This window comes from Verruconis gallopava, assembly GCF_000836295.1.
Source record: "Verruconis gallopava strain CBS 43764 unplaced genomic scaffold supercont1.5, whole genome shotgun sequence".
Taxonomy (NCBI): domain Eukaryota; kingdom Fungi; phylum Ascomycota; class Dothideomycetes; order Venturiales; family Sympoventuriaceae; genus Verruconis; species Verruconis gallopava.
The window spans coordinates 578770-596269 of NW_015622141.1; the positions used below are offsets into that span (position 1 = coordinate 578770).

The window sequence follows — 17500 nt, forward strand, 5'->3', positions numbered from 1 at the left end:
AGAGTTGAACTAAGTATGAAATGTTCAGACCTTTGGAAAGTCTATTGTGACATGAAGTTTGGAGAGAAGCTAAGCAGATATCTTTATCTTCTCGGTACTTCATATGAGTCTATCGAATTTAAACCATTTCGTACAGCTCGTTGAAAATAGAGCTGCTTAGGATTCAGAAATTGTCGTCCCCGGTCTAGAGGTGGTCATATGTAGTAACATTTTAGGACACTCGAACTCGATTCCACCACGTACGCAATACCCTAGTATCATGAATAAGGAATGCTATGGCCACAACTCCGGCCAGCATAAAAGTCCAACCTATGACAGTCCAGAGCGAGCTGTAAGACTTTAGCGCTCGAGATTCAAGATTCAATCATGTTTTCTATCACCTACAATTCGCTATGGTCTATGCGTGGAGCCTTTACTAATTGTGGTGGTCTTACTGGTTTCTTATAGGAGAACTTGCGCGCCGCGTGTAAATAAAGTTTGTCTAGCTTTGCGGCCGCTTTAGACTCACTTGTCTTGAGATGAAGGTAATGTTGTTCCACCTTCGAAGGGTCGTCAATCCAGTTATTAGTTCCGTTCGGCTCAACGTGGTTATAGCCGTGCTGATTGCCAAACTCAAAGAGATCTCCAAGGCCATATGCTGCGTACATAATCGCTAACGGATCCCATGACGCATGCATATTCAGATATGTGTAATAGATGTATGACATGCGTACTGGGTCACTATAAGGTCCTTTGGCCATCAAAGAGCCTCCTGTCAAGACGTGTTTGCCCACCTCTCCACCAATGAATGTGATACGACCATCCCAGGTGTTCACTACGTGGGCAGAGAGAGCAGAATTTGATCCCCAGAAGTTCCAGCTGTGACCCTTTGGATAATCACCTCCCATAATCACCAATTCGTTAACTTTCAACTTAATAAGTGTTCGTCCGTCCAAAGATGAGTACGAATCAGCTGTTGAGTTCAGAAGAGCTGAAAGCTGAGAAAATGGTCAACAACGCACCAAAATAAAGGACTCTGATTGCTCACGCTGTCAAGAAATCCAATGGAGACAATGGTCACGCTGCGATCGTCTGCATTGGCTAGCAGACGTCGATAGAGATCAACGGGGAGCCAAGCGTTTTCTGCTTTGCCCCAAGGCAAGCTACCTCCGGACCAGTGATAAGCAACCTTGCTACAGTATTCACCTTTCTCAAAATTCAATGTGTCTAGGAAGGTGTTGTTATTTAATGGTCTCTGTGCGCTAATTGGAACATAAGGGTGGCCATAATGCGCCAAAATTGCAGATGTTGCGAGAACGGAATAGGTTGAAGGATAATTGACATTGACACCTAGCAAGTTGACACCAGGTAAGGTCGCTCCAAGAAGAAGCGCTGCAGCATCACTGTTACGCCTCAGCAAAGATTCTCTGAACGAGATATCCACTCACTCCACATCGCTGAAGATATCTGTGTCAATGATGAGATTCTTCACCACAGCCTGCACTATTTCACATGACAAGAACAGGATTAGAATACAATCATTGAACATGATACACAAAGCGTTTGTGATCAGCTTGGCGAAATTGTGCGTTAGCTGTTTTAGCAAAATGTACATACGCGAAGTTGTCCGTAAACAGCTCAGACAATGGAAGACCGGAACAACACATACAGTACAACTAGATTCTACAGTATGCACGGACCATACGATCTCACCGTATGGCTCATATTTTAAGCAAGGCTAGCATGTGGACATTGTAGCGCTACAGCAGATTTCCTATCGTTTTGTTCTATTTATGTCTATTCAATATTTTGATTGAAAATTTTTAGGAACTATCCTGAACTTCTTGGACGTCAATCACTTAGAAACTCGTTTCCAATGTCATAGCCTTTACTCTTATCTTCAATTCCACCCTCGAGTATGCTGTTTACATCATTAAAATATAAGTCATGGTATGCTCTATGGTTCCGCTGCTGTCTTTCCTGGTTCATAGAGGCAGTGTTTCGGTCGGTGGGAATGGGAGGAGATGTGTTATGAACGGTACTAGTCTCGTGCATAAGAGCTCCTGTTGCGGATGTTCCGAGCATATCTGTTCCGCTGGAGAGCAGCGGATACATTGATTCTGACTGGTTGACTTCAGGATAAATTGTAGGATTTAATGCCGCGAAAGTGTCTTGAGCCGGTGCCTCTGATAAGATATTTTGCATGCTTGGGCTCAAGTCGCGAGTATCTGCATTATCATTGAACCAATCCGGATAGTTTGCATCGAGCAAGACCGGATCAATGTTGCTATTTGTTCTCGAATCATGTTCGAAGGGATCAAGATCAGGGACACTCACAGGTAATGAAGGCAGTTCTGATGCTCCCACATCTAGAATCTCTGCACCAGTCTGTAATGGCTGCAATGGCTGCAATGGCTGTCCCAGCCTTTGCTCCATTCTGCGGAGATAGCTGTATTCATTATGATTTGTGGACCGTTCCACTCTGGCTGTGACTCTCCTGGTAGATCTTGGATTAGATCTCGGCTTTGCCCTCGCAGTGCTTTTTCTCCCGGAAGTTTCGCTGTCTTTGTTTTGCTGTGGCCTCCTAGACGTCGATCGTGCGGCGTCTTGATCGTCACCATCATCAAGAAGTCCTTTATTCTTTAGGTTTCTCGCCTTATTATCATTGAGCTTCATATTTCCAAGTCGTGACTTAAGTGCATGTCGAGGCGCCAGGACTAGAAGATGCTCAAGATTCTCGGGCTGATCAACCGCATCTTCTACCAGTTTTTTACATTTCTGGGTATATCAGTAGATTTTCGTGGGTATCACCAAAAATTCATACTTACCCTAAGAGCTTCACAAATAAGATCTTCTCGCTCTGCAGCAGTCCAATCACGTTCCGGCCTGTTACCGCGCAAAGTGGTTGGGTCGATTCGACCGTCAAGCCACGTTCCCTCGTTTTCGTTGTGCAACCTTCGTACAGCATCCTTCGAACAGTTAGCTATTGATTCAAATCCACTGACAAGAACTCACAGCGAGATTAAAACATGCTTCCCACAGTTTTCTGTAGTCAATATCTCCATCAACAAGTCTAATACCAGTTTTCACGGACGGTCTCTGCGCGCCGGGATTCTTAACCTTGTCTAAAAAGCCACTACAGTCTGCAGACGCCCGATAAAAGCGATCTGCCATGCTATTTAGATCGTCATCTGTAAACGCGGTAGGTATACCGTGCCATTGCTGACGCCTTAAAGCTGCCAGGGCCTCCGCTACATTTCTATACGGACATGGTTCAATGAAAAGCTTTGCAGGTGTTTCTGCAGAATTGATGACGCGGCCGCTAAGTGGCTCTATTTCTGGACTAGTGGTCCGCTGTTTCTGTGATTTGAGAGGGTTTTCCAGCTCTTGCGAGGCTTTACGTTTTCTACAGGAGGAGTTAGGGAAAGAGCCAGCGATGCCCTCCTTATGATGCATGTTTAAGCCGGATGTAGACAGTTGGCGAATCGCAGGTGCACCGAGTGTCATTTCTGGCGCCAATTCTCCATATCCAGCAAATATAGAAGCAATATCAGTGGATTCTACTTCGTCTTTGGACGTGTTAAATTCTTGTGAGACTGGATATTGAGTCAAAGAGTTAAAACTTCCGTCCGGAACCGTCGAGGTCTCGTTAGCCTCTTCTTGGTTGTACGATGGTCTTTGAATTTCATTAGTCCCATGCGTTATGAGCGTTTCCGGATATGGACTTTGCCCAGGATATGGTGAAGGCGCAAGTTGCTCAAGATTCGATGCAGCAGACATAGTTGTACGGTCATTTGTACGTCCATAAGATGGCATCGTGGTTGCAGATTCATCGAACGACAACCATTCTTGAGCATTTTCGGGCTCTTCTCCAGGCTCATAACCACGAATCTGCGTATATGGGTAATCATTTGTCGTTTCAAGGACTTCCACGTCGTCGAAAGATACTTGCCATGAATCTTGATTGTCCATATTATTAATATTGATTACTACTGGAATGGTAGCTCGCTTTGGGCGAAGAGGCGGCACTTTATAGATGTTAAAGTTTGCAATAATTGTTTTCCTGAGAAATGGCGACTAATCGTAAAGTTCGGCGATGCTTCTCCAAATTGATAATCGAAGAGCAAAATGGTCTGCTTTTGTTGACTAGGGACAATGCCCAGCTGCATCTTTGAGAAGATCCTGAGGTTCAAGCAGTTCCGCAAATGGTATCACTTTGAAAGAGAACAAAGTCTTCGAACCAGTTCGAAATCAGCCAAGTAAACATTGGTGTTGTACCAATGGAGCGGTTCACAAAGTGATAGTATCAGATAGAATGGAAAGGGAAGTATAAACAGATTGTGAGCTATACTAACGAGAAAAATTCTTCCTGTAGGTTTCTGGCTATATTCTGAATAGAGAAAATCAAAAGGAGTATTATGAAGTGATCGCATCGTCTCCAAAACGAAGCCCGGCACCTTTCATATCAGCGTAACAGCATCTTTTCTCCGAGACAATCTTGACTTGCAGTCAACAGTTGAAGCATTGGGAGATATACCATTGTCTGTCATGTTGAAATAGGTTTCTTTGTCTTGCTGAGGGGCTTGTGGGAGTAATGAGCTTTGTGCTCTCGTTTGTGAGTTTGTGTGAACGACTCCTACAACCTATCGTTCAAAGGATCGGAGATATAACGAAATGGCAAACGGAACATAAAGATACAATGTCATAAACTCATTGTGTTAGCGATTTAGCTCTCCAAAATGCCTGACAGAAGACAATAAAAAATTCACTGTGCCCAGAAATAAAATTTTATTTGGATTGTTTGTCAAAGAAAAAAAAAGGTCGGGTATGAGAAGAGCTGTTGAATTGAAAGGTTCAATTGGCTAGATTTCTTTGCCTAAATAAAGTCATAACTCGTCATCGATTTCACATCTTAACACTTAAACACATGCTGCCAACTCCATGGAATTATTGTGCGAGATCAAAGTGATCGGTGCAATAATTCTGATATTCCAAATATCATCACTGCGTGGCGTAGTTCGCTCCTTTACTTGGAATACACAGGTGGTTGTGCAGGAGGCGGCGCAACAGTGCCGTAGCTGGGCTCCGGATACGCATGTGGCTGTGGCTGTGGTTGTGCCGGTTGCTGATCGGGTGCAACCACGTATTGATTTCTGTGTCCGAAGTTCACGCGGTCAGAGAAGATGCCGGGCGCGGGTCGTGAGTCGTATACACCCATCCGCGCTTGGTCACGGCGCTTGTAGTAGACGTATTCGACATAGAAGGCCTGGTAAAACATCAGCACGCTAGGCGAGGAGTTGATACGAGCAGGACAAACATGGATGTGTCCAGGGAAGAAGCCTAGAATCGTGAGACACAGGTTGATACAGAAATCAGCTCCGCAGCCAGCAATGAGAAGGACGCCAAGAGGTGGGAGGAAGAGCGTGATAATGATGAGGCAGATGACTCCAATCATTTTTGCAATGCGAAGTACAGTATTTACTGTGTAAGTGAGGGATTTGGAGAGTTGAAACAGCAAAATATGAGAAGTAGGGCATACGCCGCGTATTAATGCTTTAACATCACGCGGTTGCATGTGGTCAACATCAGTGGCGGAGCTGCGTCATCGATTTGCGGCGGTGCTGGCTCGAGAATCCCTGCCTAGTTGACCCGAACAAGGCTTCAGCCTTGTTTTGTTGACGCAGCACACTCGATTCAGATGAATGCGTCGATCAAATTGTATTATGCTCTGCATAATTTGATGATTCAGAATGACCTTCCTGACTGAATTCTATTTTTTCTCGATGCTTGTGTTTTACCATACGCACTGCTCTATCTAGGCTGCGCTGTATCTACCATAGCTGTGTTGGGTGCATTTAGTTCTAACCCCTGCCAATGTGCCAACATTCTTTCCTTGTCGCTTCGCCAGCATGAGCATTGAACATCTCGCCGTAGAATAAGCCCTGATCAAGACAAATTTTTGGTGCTTATAATTTGAGACCATCTGTGACGTCTTTCAGAACACGCACCACGAGTTGCTCTAGCCCGGCAAGTCTTTCTCTATATTCCTTCGCCACCCAGAGCGTCGCCGATTCTTCATTGTCAAATTTAGTCTTCCAGTTCGAATTATGCTGTCCATCTCTCTTGAAATCGACAAAGATTGACAGATATTTCAGATTACTGAGGCTCATTAGCCCATTATAGTCCCGGAGTTTTCTTCCTCCGACTGGTCTCCAAGTCCTTCGTAGGAACCAATCGTGGTCAGCGAACGTGTAGTTAAGCAGCACTTCACGGACAAAGGTTGATTGCTGTGTACTCAGTGCGTTTGTGAAAGCAGAGACATCCGAAGTCCACATAAAACAAAACTTCGCCCTCGTGTAGTATTCTTCGATAGCTTCCGTACGGATTTGCCTGTTGCTTGCAAGCAGGGACCGACTGTACGTGTACTGGTTCAACAACGGCATCGTCTCTGTACCGGGCAGCCTTGCCATCCTCACCCCCCTTTTCAACAATTTCTGGCCCCTAGATTTCTTCCTTCTTCTCACTGTTTGACCCCAGAATGTGCTTGGAAGGACCATGCGTCCTTGAGGGGAGTCGAACATCACGAATTGGTAGACAATATTGCGAATTTCACGAGGCAACTCCAGGAAGCGAAATGCTTTCTTGGTATGATTTTGCACGTGCTCCCAATACTCGCCCATTAATCTATAATCGATCTCGCCGACGTGACATAGAGTGTCCAGGAATGAAGCCAAACATTGCCATCCGCCGTTAAATCGAACTTGGACAAATTTGGCGTCTCCTTTACTGTACAGTCTAAACGGCACCAGATGTGGCTCGTCCCATTGCGGAAAGATCTTATAAAATTTTGGCGCTGAAAAATGATCACGCATCATGCTGACCTTGGCATTCGTTGCAGCTTTTATGGAAAACTTTGTATGAAAATGCTGAACATTTACCAGCTGAAGCTCTCGAAACTCCTTGCGTATCTGCCTTTCAATGGCATCCAGAAAATCGTCATCGAAAGGGATGTCAGCATCTGGAATCGGCGGTGACGATCGTTCCTGCTCCGTAATGATATTCGGGAAGAACTTGGCAAAAATCTGTCCAGTTTGGAGTTGCGGTGCTGGAAGACTGCCAAAGTCGTCAGTTGCTCTCTCAATTTCATCTGTCTCAGTGTTAACGAGACACTCTCTCTGACAACACCGTTTGCTTTTCTTAAACTTCGGCGTTCGTCTTGGGACGTGTCGGAGGGACGTGCCCCTGGACGTTCTACGTTCTAATATTTCATCTAAGTGACAGTCAGTTAGCACGCAGTCCCTCCTGTGATACAAATCATGGCCGCTTCGTGTTGATTGCTTCGGTGGAGACATTGCGGAGAAATCTAGTCATGTATCTGATGTTAACGTTGCTTGATTCCGGCTATCCTTGAGGAATGAATTAGTTGTCTTTTAAATTGGCAGCTAGATGCTGCTGACCCACGGTCCTGCTAACCATCATCTGATCTGATATGTGTAACTGAAACACGTTTCCATGAAGATGAGGCGAGCTACGATTTCACAAAAATTTTATATTCATAATATAAACTGCTACCAGCACAAAATTTGACTTCGGCAGCCCGGAAATTAATCTGGGCAGGAATCGCGACATACACAAACCCAATGAATTCCAAGCTCTGCGATTTGCGTTGTCTTCTCAAAGAAACTGAGATGAATTCGCAACTCTATGCGCTTGCAAGGTTGACACACGCATATGCGAGTGTGTAATCACATCCGATTCCATTCACAACTTGAATTACGCAAGTTCCCAGGTATTAGCAATCGGAAACCTTGCTTCATCCCCAACAATCATATTAACAGATCAATGCGTTGCAGTTTGACGCTCGAAACGGAATGAAAGAACAAGTGGCAAGTTTGAGGACGATCATGGACTTGGAGAAGGTATTGTTAGGCTATAAGAAGAATTCAATTTCTTAGAGGCTGTACTGACAAGATAATCAACGAACTGAACATTTTTTGAAGTTCACTCGACGTTTTGTCCAGCCATGGAAATCTGAAAGGAAACAGATCGTGGTCCAAGCTTCCTCCCAGAAGCGTCACGAGCCGAAAAGTCCACATAGCAACACCGAAGCGCAAGCTGTCAACATCCGCGAACAAACGCCAAATCTTGCTCCAACCAACGAGGCGATATGGACGCACTCCGCAGCGCTCTCCAGCCGATCACACACAATCTGCCCACCCCCATCTATCAACTGGGCAATAATCTTCTTGGTCCCGTGTGCTACAAACATCTTGTGCTGGACATCGACCCAATAAATTACCCGGACTGCCTCAAATTGGCCATCTCCAAAGGCCTGGGAATTGGGATCATCGGCGCCTCTGCGGTTGTAAAAGTCCCACAGCTGCTTAAGTTGATCAACTCGCAATCCGCTGCCGGCGTTTCCTTCCTGTCGTACCTGCTCGAGACGTCCTCCTTTCTCATCACATTTGCGTACAACGTACGCCAGGGAAACCCTTTCAGCACCTTTGGCGAGAGCGCGCTCATTGCGTTGCAGAATGTGGTGATATCTACACTCGTTCTTCATTACAGTGGCAAGGATTCAGCGGCCGCGGTGTTTGTGGCCGGCCTTGCGGGCGCGCTGTTTGCCATGTTTAAGCCGGAGATTGTGGACAACAAGCTTTTGAGCACTTTGCAGGCTGGTGCGGGCGTGTTGGGCGTGGGCAGTAAGATCCCCCAAATCCTGGCTATTTACCATGAGGGTGGCACTGGACAGTTGAGTGCCTTCGCAGTATGTCGTATCGTTCCCTTCAGCTAAAGCTCAATGTTAATTGGAATTCTAGGTCTTCAACTACCTCGCGGGCTCTCTCTCGCGCATCTTCACCACACTTCAGGAGGTTGATGATCCGCTTATACTGTACGGCTTCATCGCAGGCTTCACGCTTAATCTTGTGTTAGCGGCTCAAATGCTCTACTATTGGAACGCGCCACCGAGCAAGACGGATGCGCCTCAGGATAAAGTAATCGGTAAAAAGGGCGTGCCAGTCGCTACAACGACTGGCGCTCAGCATAAGGGCCCGACCACGCGAAGGCGTGGTTAGAACCCTCAATAGACAAATTTGTTTAGTAGTCGTAATTCAATTCTCTGTCGTACCTTCAATTTGATTTCGTGGGTATCTTCCATGATCTGGATTCGAAGCAGTTCGAGCTATGAGACGTTTCCTTCGTTGTATAACAGCGTAATGTGCTCTCTATAATCGTTGTCTTTGCCCCAGCCGTTATCGTCTAATTTGGTCCTTGGGCTGATCAGGTGGAATGTATCCATTCGACGCAAAACTCAAGATGTGCGTCAACGGCATCGCTTTTTGAGCCTCAACGCCTTTCCCTTTAACCTTGCCCGCCTCATCATCCTCGCTTTCATCCCCATCGCCTTCGTCGTCTTCTTCATCCAGTCCGCCTGCACCTCCAAATAATTCCCTATTCATCTCATCTCCCGTGATTGCTGCCCAAGTCCACAAGTCTGCATATTCGCTGGCCGTTATCCTCTCCCCATCTAACAAACTTCCTTCCTCCAATTCCCGACCCACATTCTCCATCCGCTGCATCCAGGCACTGACCTGTGGATCCTGTCTTCTCCTTAGAAGCTCATACAAAGTCTGATCGCTACCGTACCCCTTCTGATAGGGAAATTTCTCATTGGGAAATACGGATGTTTCTTCAAGAAATTTGCGCCGCTCACCCGAAGCTACCGGTCGCAGTGTTGTGTTTGAAGGATCGGGAACATCAAGAAAATTGGTGAATGCTTTAATGCTGTTGATAAAACCCTGCTCGGCAGTATTGATGCTGTTCCAATCCGCAACATTTCCTGTTCCTTGGGCGCCACTCTCAAAGGCTAGACGTTGGTAGCTGTCCAGATTCTTAGCGAGGGCGTTGGTACGCTGCCGGGTTACTTCAATAGTTTGTTCTTGAGCCGTGAGCTCATCGAAGGCTTTGTTTGAGGCCATGGAGGGAATAAAAAGCAAGCTCAGTGTGTAGCCGAGACCTCCCTTCCCAGGTATGTATGTGATAAGATTGTGTCCTTTGTTGTGGATCTCACGGTGGAAAGTTTCGCACCTCGTGAAAGTTCGAAAGTAGGCTTGCGACGAAACGCTTTCATAAGCAATATTTTGAGGCACAGATTTTGAATGGGCTGTGCCACAATGATGCAAGCCTACGATATTGAAAAGACAATGCTTTGGAGTAGTGGACTGTAGTGGCTAAAGGCACGCTAATCATCCAGCATTCTCAATCTTTTCGACTTGCTGTCCATTCTCCGGACTCAAGATGTTCCTGGGCAGTTGGAACGTCCGAACGCTATTCCGTTTTGAGCACAGTCAAGCTTCTTGTGACGATGATGTTTTGGTTTGCGTCAACGAGTGCCCGAGCTTCACGCGTCTTCCCCACATACTCCAGTCGAACGACGGTGTCGCGTCAAAACAAACAATATTCCCCCCACAGCATTTTTCACCAACACAGTTTACCTGCGTTGCTGTAGAAGCTAGCCACCATGCCTCCCAGGCGCAATGCAACAGGCGCCACAAGCACTGCGAAGAACACAGCGACAGCGAAATCTAGCACTGCGCGTAAAGCTAAGGCCGAATCTACTATAGCCACTAAGACGACGCGGGGGAAACGCACAGCGGAGCCAGAGCCGATAGAGGATGAGCCACCAGCGATGAAGCCTGCTCGGGGCAGGAAAACTACCAAAGCAGATGCGCCAACCGTGGAAGCAGTAGCAGTTGAGATACCCAAAAAACGAGGCAGGACAGCGAAGGCGCCGCCAGTCACGCCAATCGAAGAGGAACATGCAGTTTCAGGAAAGGGAAAAGGTCGAGGGAAAGCCAAGGTGGAGGAAGTCCCGGTATCAGAGGTCGAAAAATCAGCACCAGAACCGAAGAAGCGCGGTCGCCAGGCAAAGGCAGCTCCAGTCATCGCCGCAGATGGGCCATCTAGCACAGCGCAACCCGGCAAGCGTGGAAGAACGGCCAAGAAGCAAATACAGGAAGAGCTTGAGGATGCTCTTTCAGACGTCGCGGTTTCTAAACGCAACGGACGTACGTCAAAAAGAATTGAAAAAGAATTGCCAATTACCAGTGAGGCGGGGACAAAATCTAAGCGCGGACGAGCTACAGCAAGAGGGAAGGCTCAAGAAGAGAACGCGCCAGAGCCTGAAGCCCCAAAGGCAAAAGGACGAGGCAAACGGACAGAGATAAAGGAAGCTGAAGACGAATCAACAGCTGATACCAAGCCAAAAACAACTAAGACTCGTTCTAGAAAAGCTAAAACAGAATCGGAAAAGAATTCTGAGGCAGAACCCAAAGCCAAACTGGTAAAGACACGAAGCAAACACTTCAAAGCAACTGATTCGGATGAGCCAATGCCTGAACCACAACCTGACGCTGAGACTAAACCTAAGAGTCGGGGAAAGCGCGTCAAGATTGCGGATCCTGAGGTGGAAGAAACGGAAGAGCCAGCCCCACCTGTTCCCAAGGGACGAGGTCGAAAGGCGGCGCCTTCTGCTCCAGCTAATCAGGGGAAGAAAACAAGAGGCAAGACAATCAAGAGAAGTGGTGACTCTCAATTAGTATTGGAGGAAAACCATATTGACGAAGAATCAACGACAAGTAAAAACTCGGAGAAAGTAGGAGAACGCAAGAAGGCGAGTCTAGAGCCGCAAGGTTCTGGAGTTGAAGAGCCTATTGCTCGAGTCGTCGCTGATACTGAATCGTCTGAGTACCCTGACGGTATTGTCGAAATGGCTGATGAACCAATGCAACACACTCCGAAGGCTGCAGCGAAGGGTCGCCGTCAAACCGTAGGAGGCGAGGTTACACCAACGAGCAAGTCTCAAGCACAAGGAATGGTTTCATCCGCTCCGCCTAAGTCTCATGGATCTCCACTGAAGCGCCCATCGCCTTCTGGATCCGCCGGAGAATCTGCCGAAAGTCCAGCAAAACGTGCGAAGGTTAAAGCTGCTGAAATTGCAACTCCTCAGAACAAACCATCGCGTCGACGGACGTTGGCCGCCACGAAGCTCACCACACCACGTACTTCAAAGTCGGTGCCAGTTCCAGGAACAGCCCCAGCGAAAGCGCACGGCCGACCACCTAGATCTTCGGCGATGAAGTCACCTCTTACTCCCGCTGCTACTTCCGATGTCACTCAGGAGATTGGAGTTGCAGATGACGCCGCAGAAGCTAGCATTGGTAACATGCAACTACCAGAATCTACTACCAAGCCATCTCGCAGAAGGACTTTGGCTGTTAATCCAACAACGCCAAAGAACACTCAGACGATGACGATTATACCAGGAACGGCACCGCCAAAAGCAGTGGTCCAATCTAGCACTGTTCAAATACTGAGTGAGGAGGAGTCGGAGACTGCTGGAGCTGAGGACGCAGAGGATACTCAATTAGATCACAAGGCGAGCCGTAGTAAGACCACTACTCAGTTTCCAGAGGCCAAAGACAGGCCATCGCGCAGAAAGACTTTGGATGCAAAACTGCATACACCTAGCAATCCGAAGACTACAATTGGAGTTCCAGGCACAGCGCCGTCAAAAGCTGTTGGCCGTCCTCTGAAGAACATCGGGTCTTCAGAAGCAGTGACTCCAGAGACTTCAAGAGCTGTTCCCAAAGTTCCAAAAACGGTGCAGCCAAAAAAGGTTGAGAAAGCAGCCGCTGGAAAACGAAAGCGTGCATCTAGCCCCGGTCCTGCGTCTAGGAAATCACGCCGCGCCACTAGTCCGTCAAGTGCGGCTGAAAAACGCAAGTCCATAAAGTCGTCCGATATTCCCGCCGGACCCGGTGGCGTTTCATATTGGCTCATGAAAGCAGAGCCGGAATCCAGACTCGAGAATGGCGTTGACGTCAAATTCTCCATTGACGATTTAAAGGCAGTCACAGAACCAGAGCCCTGGACAGGCGTTCGGAATCACCAAGCCAAGAACAATATGATGGCTATGAAAAAAGGTGATCTGGCCATTTTCTATCACTCCAGTTGTGCTGTCCCAGGCGCGGTGGGTATTATGGAGATTGTTGAGGAGGCTACCGTCGATGAGACTGCTTTTGACGAGAATAGTCCATATTACGATGCGAAATCCTCACGCGAAACACCAAGGTGGTTTAATGTCAAGGTAGAATTCCGCTCCAAGTTTGCTAATCCGAGCGCCGTAACTCTTGCTGAGCTCCGTAAACGCTCTTTGCCTGGCGAGCCTCTCCAGAATATGCAGCTTTTCACTCAGTCACGTCTTAGTGTTAGCAAGGTCTCACCTGAGGAGTGGGAATATATACTCAAGATGGCCGGTGAGTCTGCGCCTAAATCGCTCTACGCTCCTGCTGCAACATCTACCCCGGAGGAGACGGATAAAGCCGGGGAAGAGGCTGAGACTGCCGCAGAAGGAGAGGGATCTGCAGGCCTTACTGGAGACGCTTCTAAAGTTGTCGATGAAAATGTTGATGATGTCGCTACCGAGGTTGTTGGACAGGACGCATCCAAAGAGATCAAAGAGGATACGAAAGAGCAGATTGAAAATAACGTGGCTCAAGAAGCGCAAGGTGAGACCGCAGATACGGTTGCTGAGCGAATGGAAAATGTTGCTGCAGAGACAGATGTTCCTACCGTTCAAGAAGCTGCAGTTGAAATATCGGGAGCAATGGGTGAGTACATGAACCATTCACAGCACCTGAGCATTTCTTGGAGTGCCGCTTTCGCGGACTCTACAAATGGAGCGTTCTTCACCGAGCACAAACGAAGCTCTCCAATTACGATTCCTAGAGCGGCATTCATACTTAACCAGAACCTGACTTCATACAGTACCTACCGCAGTTGCTCCAAGCATAGAATTTCCTATCGCTCGCGAAGCTATCTCCAACGATCTAAGCGAACTCCCGGATGCATCGTTCACGACCGTCGATGACGAGACGCTTGACCGCCTCGCTGATCTTCCACCTATACAGACTACTGGGCGACGTTCGATGAGCCCACGCAAGACACCAACAGACCGACGTACATCGCTCAAGCCGAATGGGACTTCGTCGAAACCAGCTTCGAGTGTAGGAAGTCGTGCGTCGTCTCTGGGGCCAGTACCCTCTTTTGCGCCAGATTCTGCGACGGAGGGAGATGCATCTCGCCGGTCTCCGCGCGCGCCGTCGTTGGGAACGGCCGCGAAGACTGTTGAGGTGAGTATCTTATGTGCATATCTAAGAGGACCGTGACTGATCAGCAAGTCAGACACCAGACGTATCCTCCAGCCCTTTAAAGGCTATTGAGAAGACCTCTGTTGCAGTGGCCTCAGAACAAACTAGTCCTGTAGTCGATTTCAGCCCTGCTGTTCCATTCACTGCCGGTGGAGGGGGCACATTCGCTGTTCCCGACGAGACGGACGACAGCTCCATGTTCTTCACTCACACGAGTCCAACGCAACGATCAAACCCTGATATCGGCTCTGGGAGCGGTGACAATTCATTTGGTTTGTAGATGATCAAAATTTTTGAATTACGATTTTGGTCATCTCAGCAATCGTTGCAGGTGGCCAGCACACCTAGAAGCAGTGCTCTGTAGGACGCTAGTTCCTTGCGCATGGAGAACTCGCCTTTCTTCTCCAATCCCCTGCGCAAACGGTATACATTCGACCCTGACAAAAGCTTTGTAAAGATACTTTACGACCGGTTGGCTTGGGATTTGGTTCTCTGGGGGTTTTGCGATGTATTTTCTGTGCTTTTGCTTAAACCTGGGTATTGGGGGTAAAATTTACGTGTCACATGTCAGTCGTCGGACGGCTGGTAAAAAACTACGGAGTAGGTAGCTTGGGAACCATATCGGCATGCGCATCACATTCAAACTTGCCGTTTGATTTGGACGTATGAATGTATGTGTTGCTCTGCGTGTTTGTCGCAAATCCACTTTGCGATTCCTGAGTTCAATTGCGAGTTTGAAGCCTCAAGCATGGCCTCACTCTTGTGATATGTCTATGCTTCAACAGATGAAACCCTCAAATCCGCCATATGATACATGACAAAGGAAACCACACGATATTCAAATACACAAAAGGAGGCGAATACGGATCAATGATGTTACTCGATTCTCTTCTTGCCCTCCTCCATATATCCAATGTTCGCCATACTCCTGCCCCGCTCATGGGACTTGATGAACGAACTGAGTACGGGTTCGTGCCTAGCGCGTCCGAGCGCTTCTTCGTAGGCTTCCAGTGCCCACGGTCGCGGGTTAAGTTTGGGCCAGTTGACCTATTCTATCATCAGCAAACCAATATTTTGGTCGGAAGTAACTTAAAACATACATAGAGAGGACCATGCGTAAAAACAAACCGGCCAGTTAGCCCAGCACACACTAACGCGACAATCATGAGCAGTCTAAATGGCCAGATCACTGACTCAGGGTCCCGCCTTGCAAAGCTGCCTACGAGCACGAGGAATATGCAGGCAAATAGTATGTACGGGACAGCCTGAATGGCAAGCGGTCTACGGTCTACGAACACGTTGCCCGATCCGGGGCTTGCCTGCGCAGGTGAGTAGTAGCCCAGAAACAAATCGAAACCGTCCTGCCTGGGGCCGTCCGCAAAGTTGTTTTTCAAGTAGCGTGTGGCCGAGTTTGTGAAGTCGTTGAACGCGCCTTTCTTTGTCCGTACGCCCAAGCGCGTGAAGTCCGTTTTCAGAGCCCCAGTGCCCGAATACGACTTGGACACTACGTCCGCGTTGTCGGCCCACACGTTGCGGAAGAGGTGCTCGAAGGCCTGGTCGTCGGAGACTTCCTCGCCTTCCCTAAGCAGCCCAAGGTCGATCAGCATGCGCGTGAGGATGAATCGGCCGAGCATGCTTTGCACAACATTCGTGCGATCCAAACAATCCATGCAGTTTGTGCGCACAACCGCAGATTGCTTGTTTCGAATCTCCATGCGACCATCCGAGTGGCCGGGCATGTCAACCCCACGGAAATACCCACCAGCGAGGATTGGTCGCTCCAGCTGCTGCAACAGAAGTTTGGCTCGATGCCATTGTAGCCCCTTGGTCTCGTTGTGGAAGTCAAAGTAGACGTAGTGCAGGCGATCAAAATCAGTCCTGCTCTTGCGCGGCTCTATTATGTCGAACTTCTCACGTGTTCGCGCATCGCTCTCCACCGCTTCGGAGGGCGATGAGACAAGAAGACGAACCATCTGCTCATAGGCCTCCTTGACCCGTCGCTCGCGACCTTTTTGGTTCACTAGGTTGACAAGATAGTTCTCGCCATACAGGTTGATCTGCTCCTCGAAGTGGCGCTTAGCAGCATTGACCGCCGTTTCCACGCCACGGACTTGCAACTTAGGTGTATAGTGGAGGGTATTTATTTCGGTCCAATAAACCGGAACACTACCTCTCGTCTGCACGTAGGATAGTACCTGAGGCTCTTTGCCAGGGACTCTACCATTCTGCATACCCTGATCACCGCCGTAGCTGACGGTGCCCTTTGAGGTATCATCATTCAAAATGATCGCTTGCTCAGTCTCGTTGAAGTTAGCAACGTTCCCGTCCTCGTCAATTCCGCGAGATAGATAACGAGTGCCAGCCCGGAACCTAGATCTCCTTGTGATGAGCACAAAAGTAAGAGGGTTGCCCTTGATCGACGTGTTGGTTATGCGAAGCATGCCCGAAATTACCGGGAGTATGAACGGATCCACAGCTGGTAGCTCGCCATGGTGCCCGAACCTCGTCTTGCCCTGTCGCAGCTCAATTAGGTCGCTTTGTAGATAACGGTTCCAGAAGAAACGATTGTCAGCTCGCTTCCACATGGGGTCTGTCACGTTGGATTCCGCCTGGCGCTGGAAAGAGTTGGTGATGTCAAACGTGTACGAGAAATACATAGGGTTGGTGGCGATCGCGTTCTTGAGCAGGTGCAGGTACGTGTCCTCCTCGGGGTCGTGCAATGGTCTCTCGCGGAGAGGAAGGAACTCGGTGGAGACGACGCGATATATCATATGGCCCTTCAGACGGCCCATGGGGGCGGCCTTTGTGACGGTGATGATGTACTTGTCTGTATTCTGGAGTGAGTACTTTCAATTCATCGGTGCCGTGGAACCAACGCGCGGCTGTAATCCACGCACGGCGTACGTACCCAGGCGCAAACTTATGATGCCCAGTATGCCAGCGATGCTGGACACCCTCCTCGTGCCGAGCAGCTTCTCATCGCTGAGCCTCAAGTCGCCCGAGGGGCGATCTACAACGAGCGTAGGCGCATTGGGGGACGACGGAGACGTGAAGGAGTAATGGGAGGGTGAAGCGTGCACATTGATGTCACGATAGGGAAAAGGGACAGCGGCCATGACGAGGGCCCGCGTGTTTGGCTGTAAGGGGCCAGCAGAGACGGAGGCAGGACGGCGGCGAGACACGGGGATGTAGGGTATGGAGAAGCGTGTGCTGGATAGCCCGGAGCACGACTTGGGAAGCGCCGTGATTGTTTGCTGGCTTGATTCGCGCCGTAGCTAAGCTGACTTGGCCTGCACGAAGGCGCCATC

General features: G+C 48.6%; 7 protein-coding genes across 7 annotated transcripts; 2 read left to right on the forward strand and 5 right to left on the reverse strand.

Annotated features, from left to right (window-relative positions):
- Positions 1–97: 97 nt before the first annotated feature.
- Positions 98–1608, reverse strand: PV09_02109 (uncharacterized protein). Its single transcript, XM_016355107.1, has 4 exons — positions 1428–1608; positions 1028–1382; positions 385–977; positions 98–329 (listed from the first exon to the last, which is right to left on the reverse strand). Exons 1-4 carry the CDS (start codon positions 1592–1594, stop codon positions 212–214), a joined length of 1233 nt encoding a protein of 410 aa, XP_016217123.1. The 5' UTR covers positions 1595–1608; the 3' UTR covers positions 98–211.
- Positions 1609–1822: 214 nt separating this feature from the next.
- Positions 1823–3951, reverse strand: PV09_02110 (uncharacterized protein; the record flags this gene model as incomplete). The annotated part of the gene is made up of 3 exons (XM_016355108.1): positions 1823–2757; positions 2808–2948; positions 2995–3951. 3 exons carry the CDS (start codon positions 3949–3951, stop codon positions 1831–1833), a joined length of 2025 nt encoding a protein of 674 aa, XP_016217124.1. The 3' UTR covers positions 1823–1830.
- An 802-nt stretch (positions 3952–4753) lies between these two features.
- On the reverse strand, positions 4754–5545 carry PV09_02111 (uncharacterized protein). Its single transcript, XM_016355109.1, has 2 exons — positions 5297–5545; positions 4754–5245 (listed from the first exon to the last, which is right to left on the reverse strand). The coding sequence occupies exons 1-2, from the start codon at positions 5432–5434 to the stop codon at positions 5006–5008; spliced, it is 378 nt and encodes a 125-aa protein (XP_016217125.1). The 5' UTR covers positions 5435–5545; the 3' UTR covers positions 4754–5005.
- Positions 5546–8064: 2519 nt separating this feature from the next.
- Positions 8065–9185, forward strand: PV09_02112 (uncharacterized protein). The gene is made up of 2 exons (XM_016355110.1): positions 8065–8746; positions 8799–9185. Exons 1-2 carry the CDS (start codon positions 8147–8149, stop codon positions 9054–9056), a joined length of 858 nt encoding a protein of 285 aa, XP_016217126.1. The 5' UTR covers positions 8065–8146; the 3' UTR covers positions 9057–9185.
- PV09_02113 (uncharacterized protein) lies at positions 9095–10278 on the reverse strand. Its single transcript, XM_016355111.1, has one exon. The coding sequence runs from the start codon at positions 9957–9959 to the stop codon at positions 9234–9236; it is 726 nt and encodes a 241-aa protein (XP_016217127.1). The 5' UTR covers positions 9960–10278; the 3' UTR covers positions 9095–9233.
- A 123-nt stretch (positions 10279–10401) lies between these two features.
- On the forward strand, positions 10402–15115 carry PV09_02114 (uncharacterized protein). The gene is made up of 3 exons (XM_016355112.1): positions 10402–13652; positions 13810–14174; positions 14227–15115. The coding sequence occupies exons 1-3, from the start codon at positions 10502–10504 to the stop codon at positions 14470–14472; spliced, it is 3762 nt and encodes a 1253-aa protein (XP_016217128.1). The 5' UTR covers positions 10402–10501; the 3' UTR covers positions 14473–15115.
- Positions 14843–17483, reverse strand: PV09_02115 (uncharacterized protein). Its single transcript, XM_016355113.1, has 3 exons — positions 17101–17483; positions 15293–17019; positions 14843–15239 (listed from the first exon to the last, which is right to left on the reverse strand). The coding sequence occupies exons 1-3, from the start codon at positions 17306–17308 to the stop codon at positions 15069–15071; spliced, it is 2106 nt and encodes a 701-aa protein (XP_016217129.1). The 5' UTR covers positions 17309–17483; the 3' UTR covers positions 14843–15068.
- Positions 17484–17500: the final 17 nt, after the last annotated feature.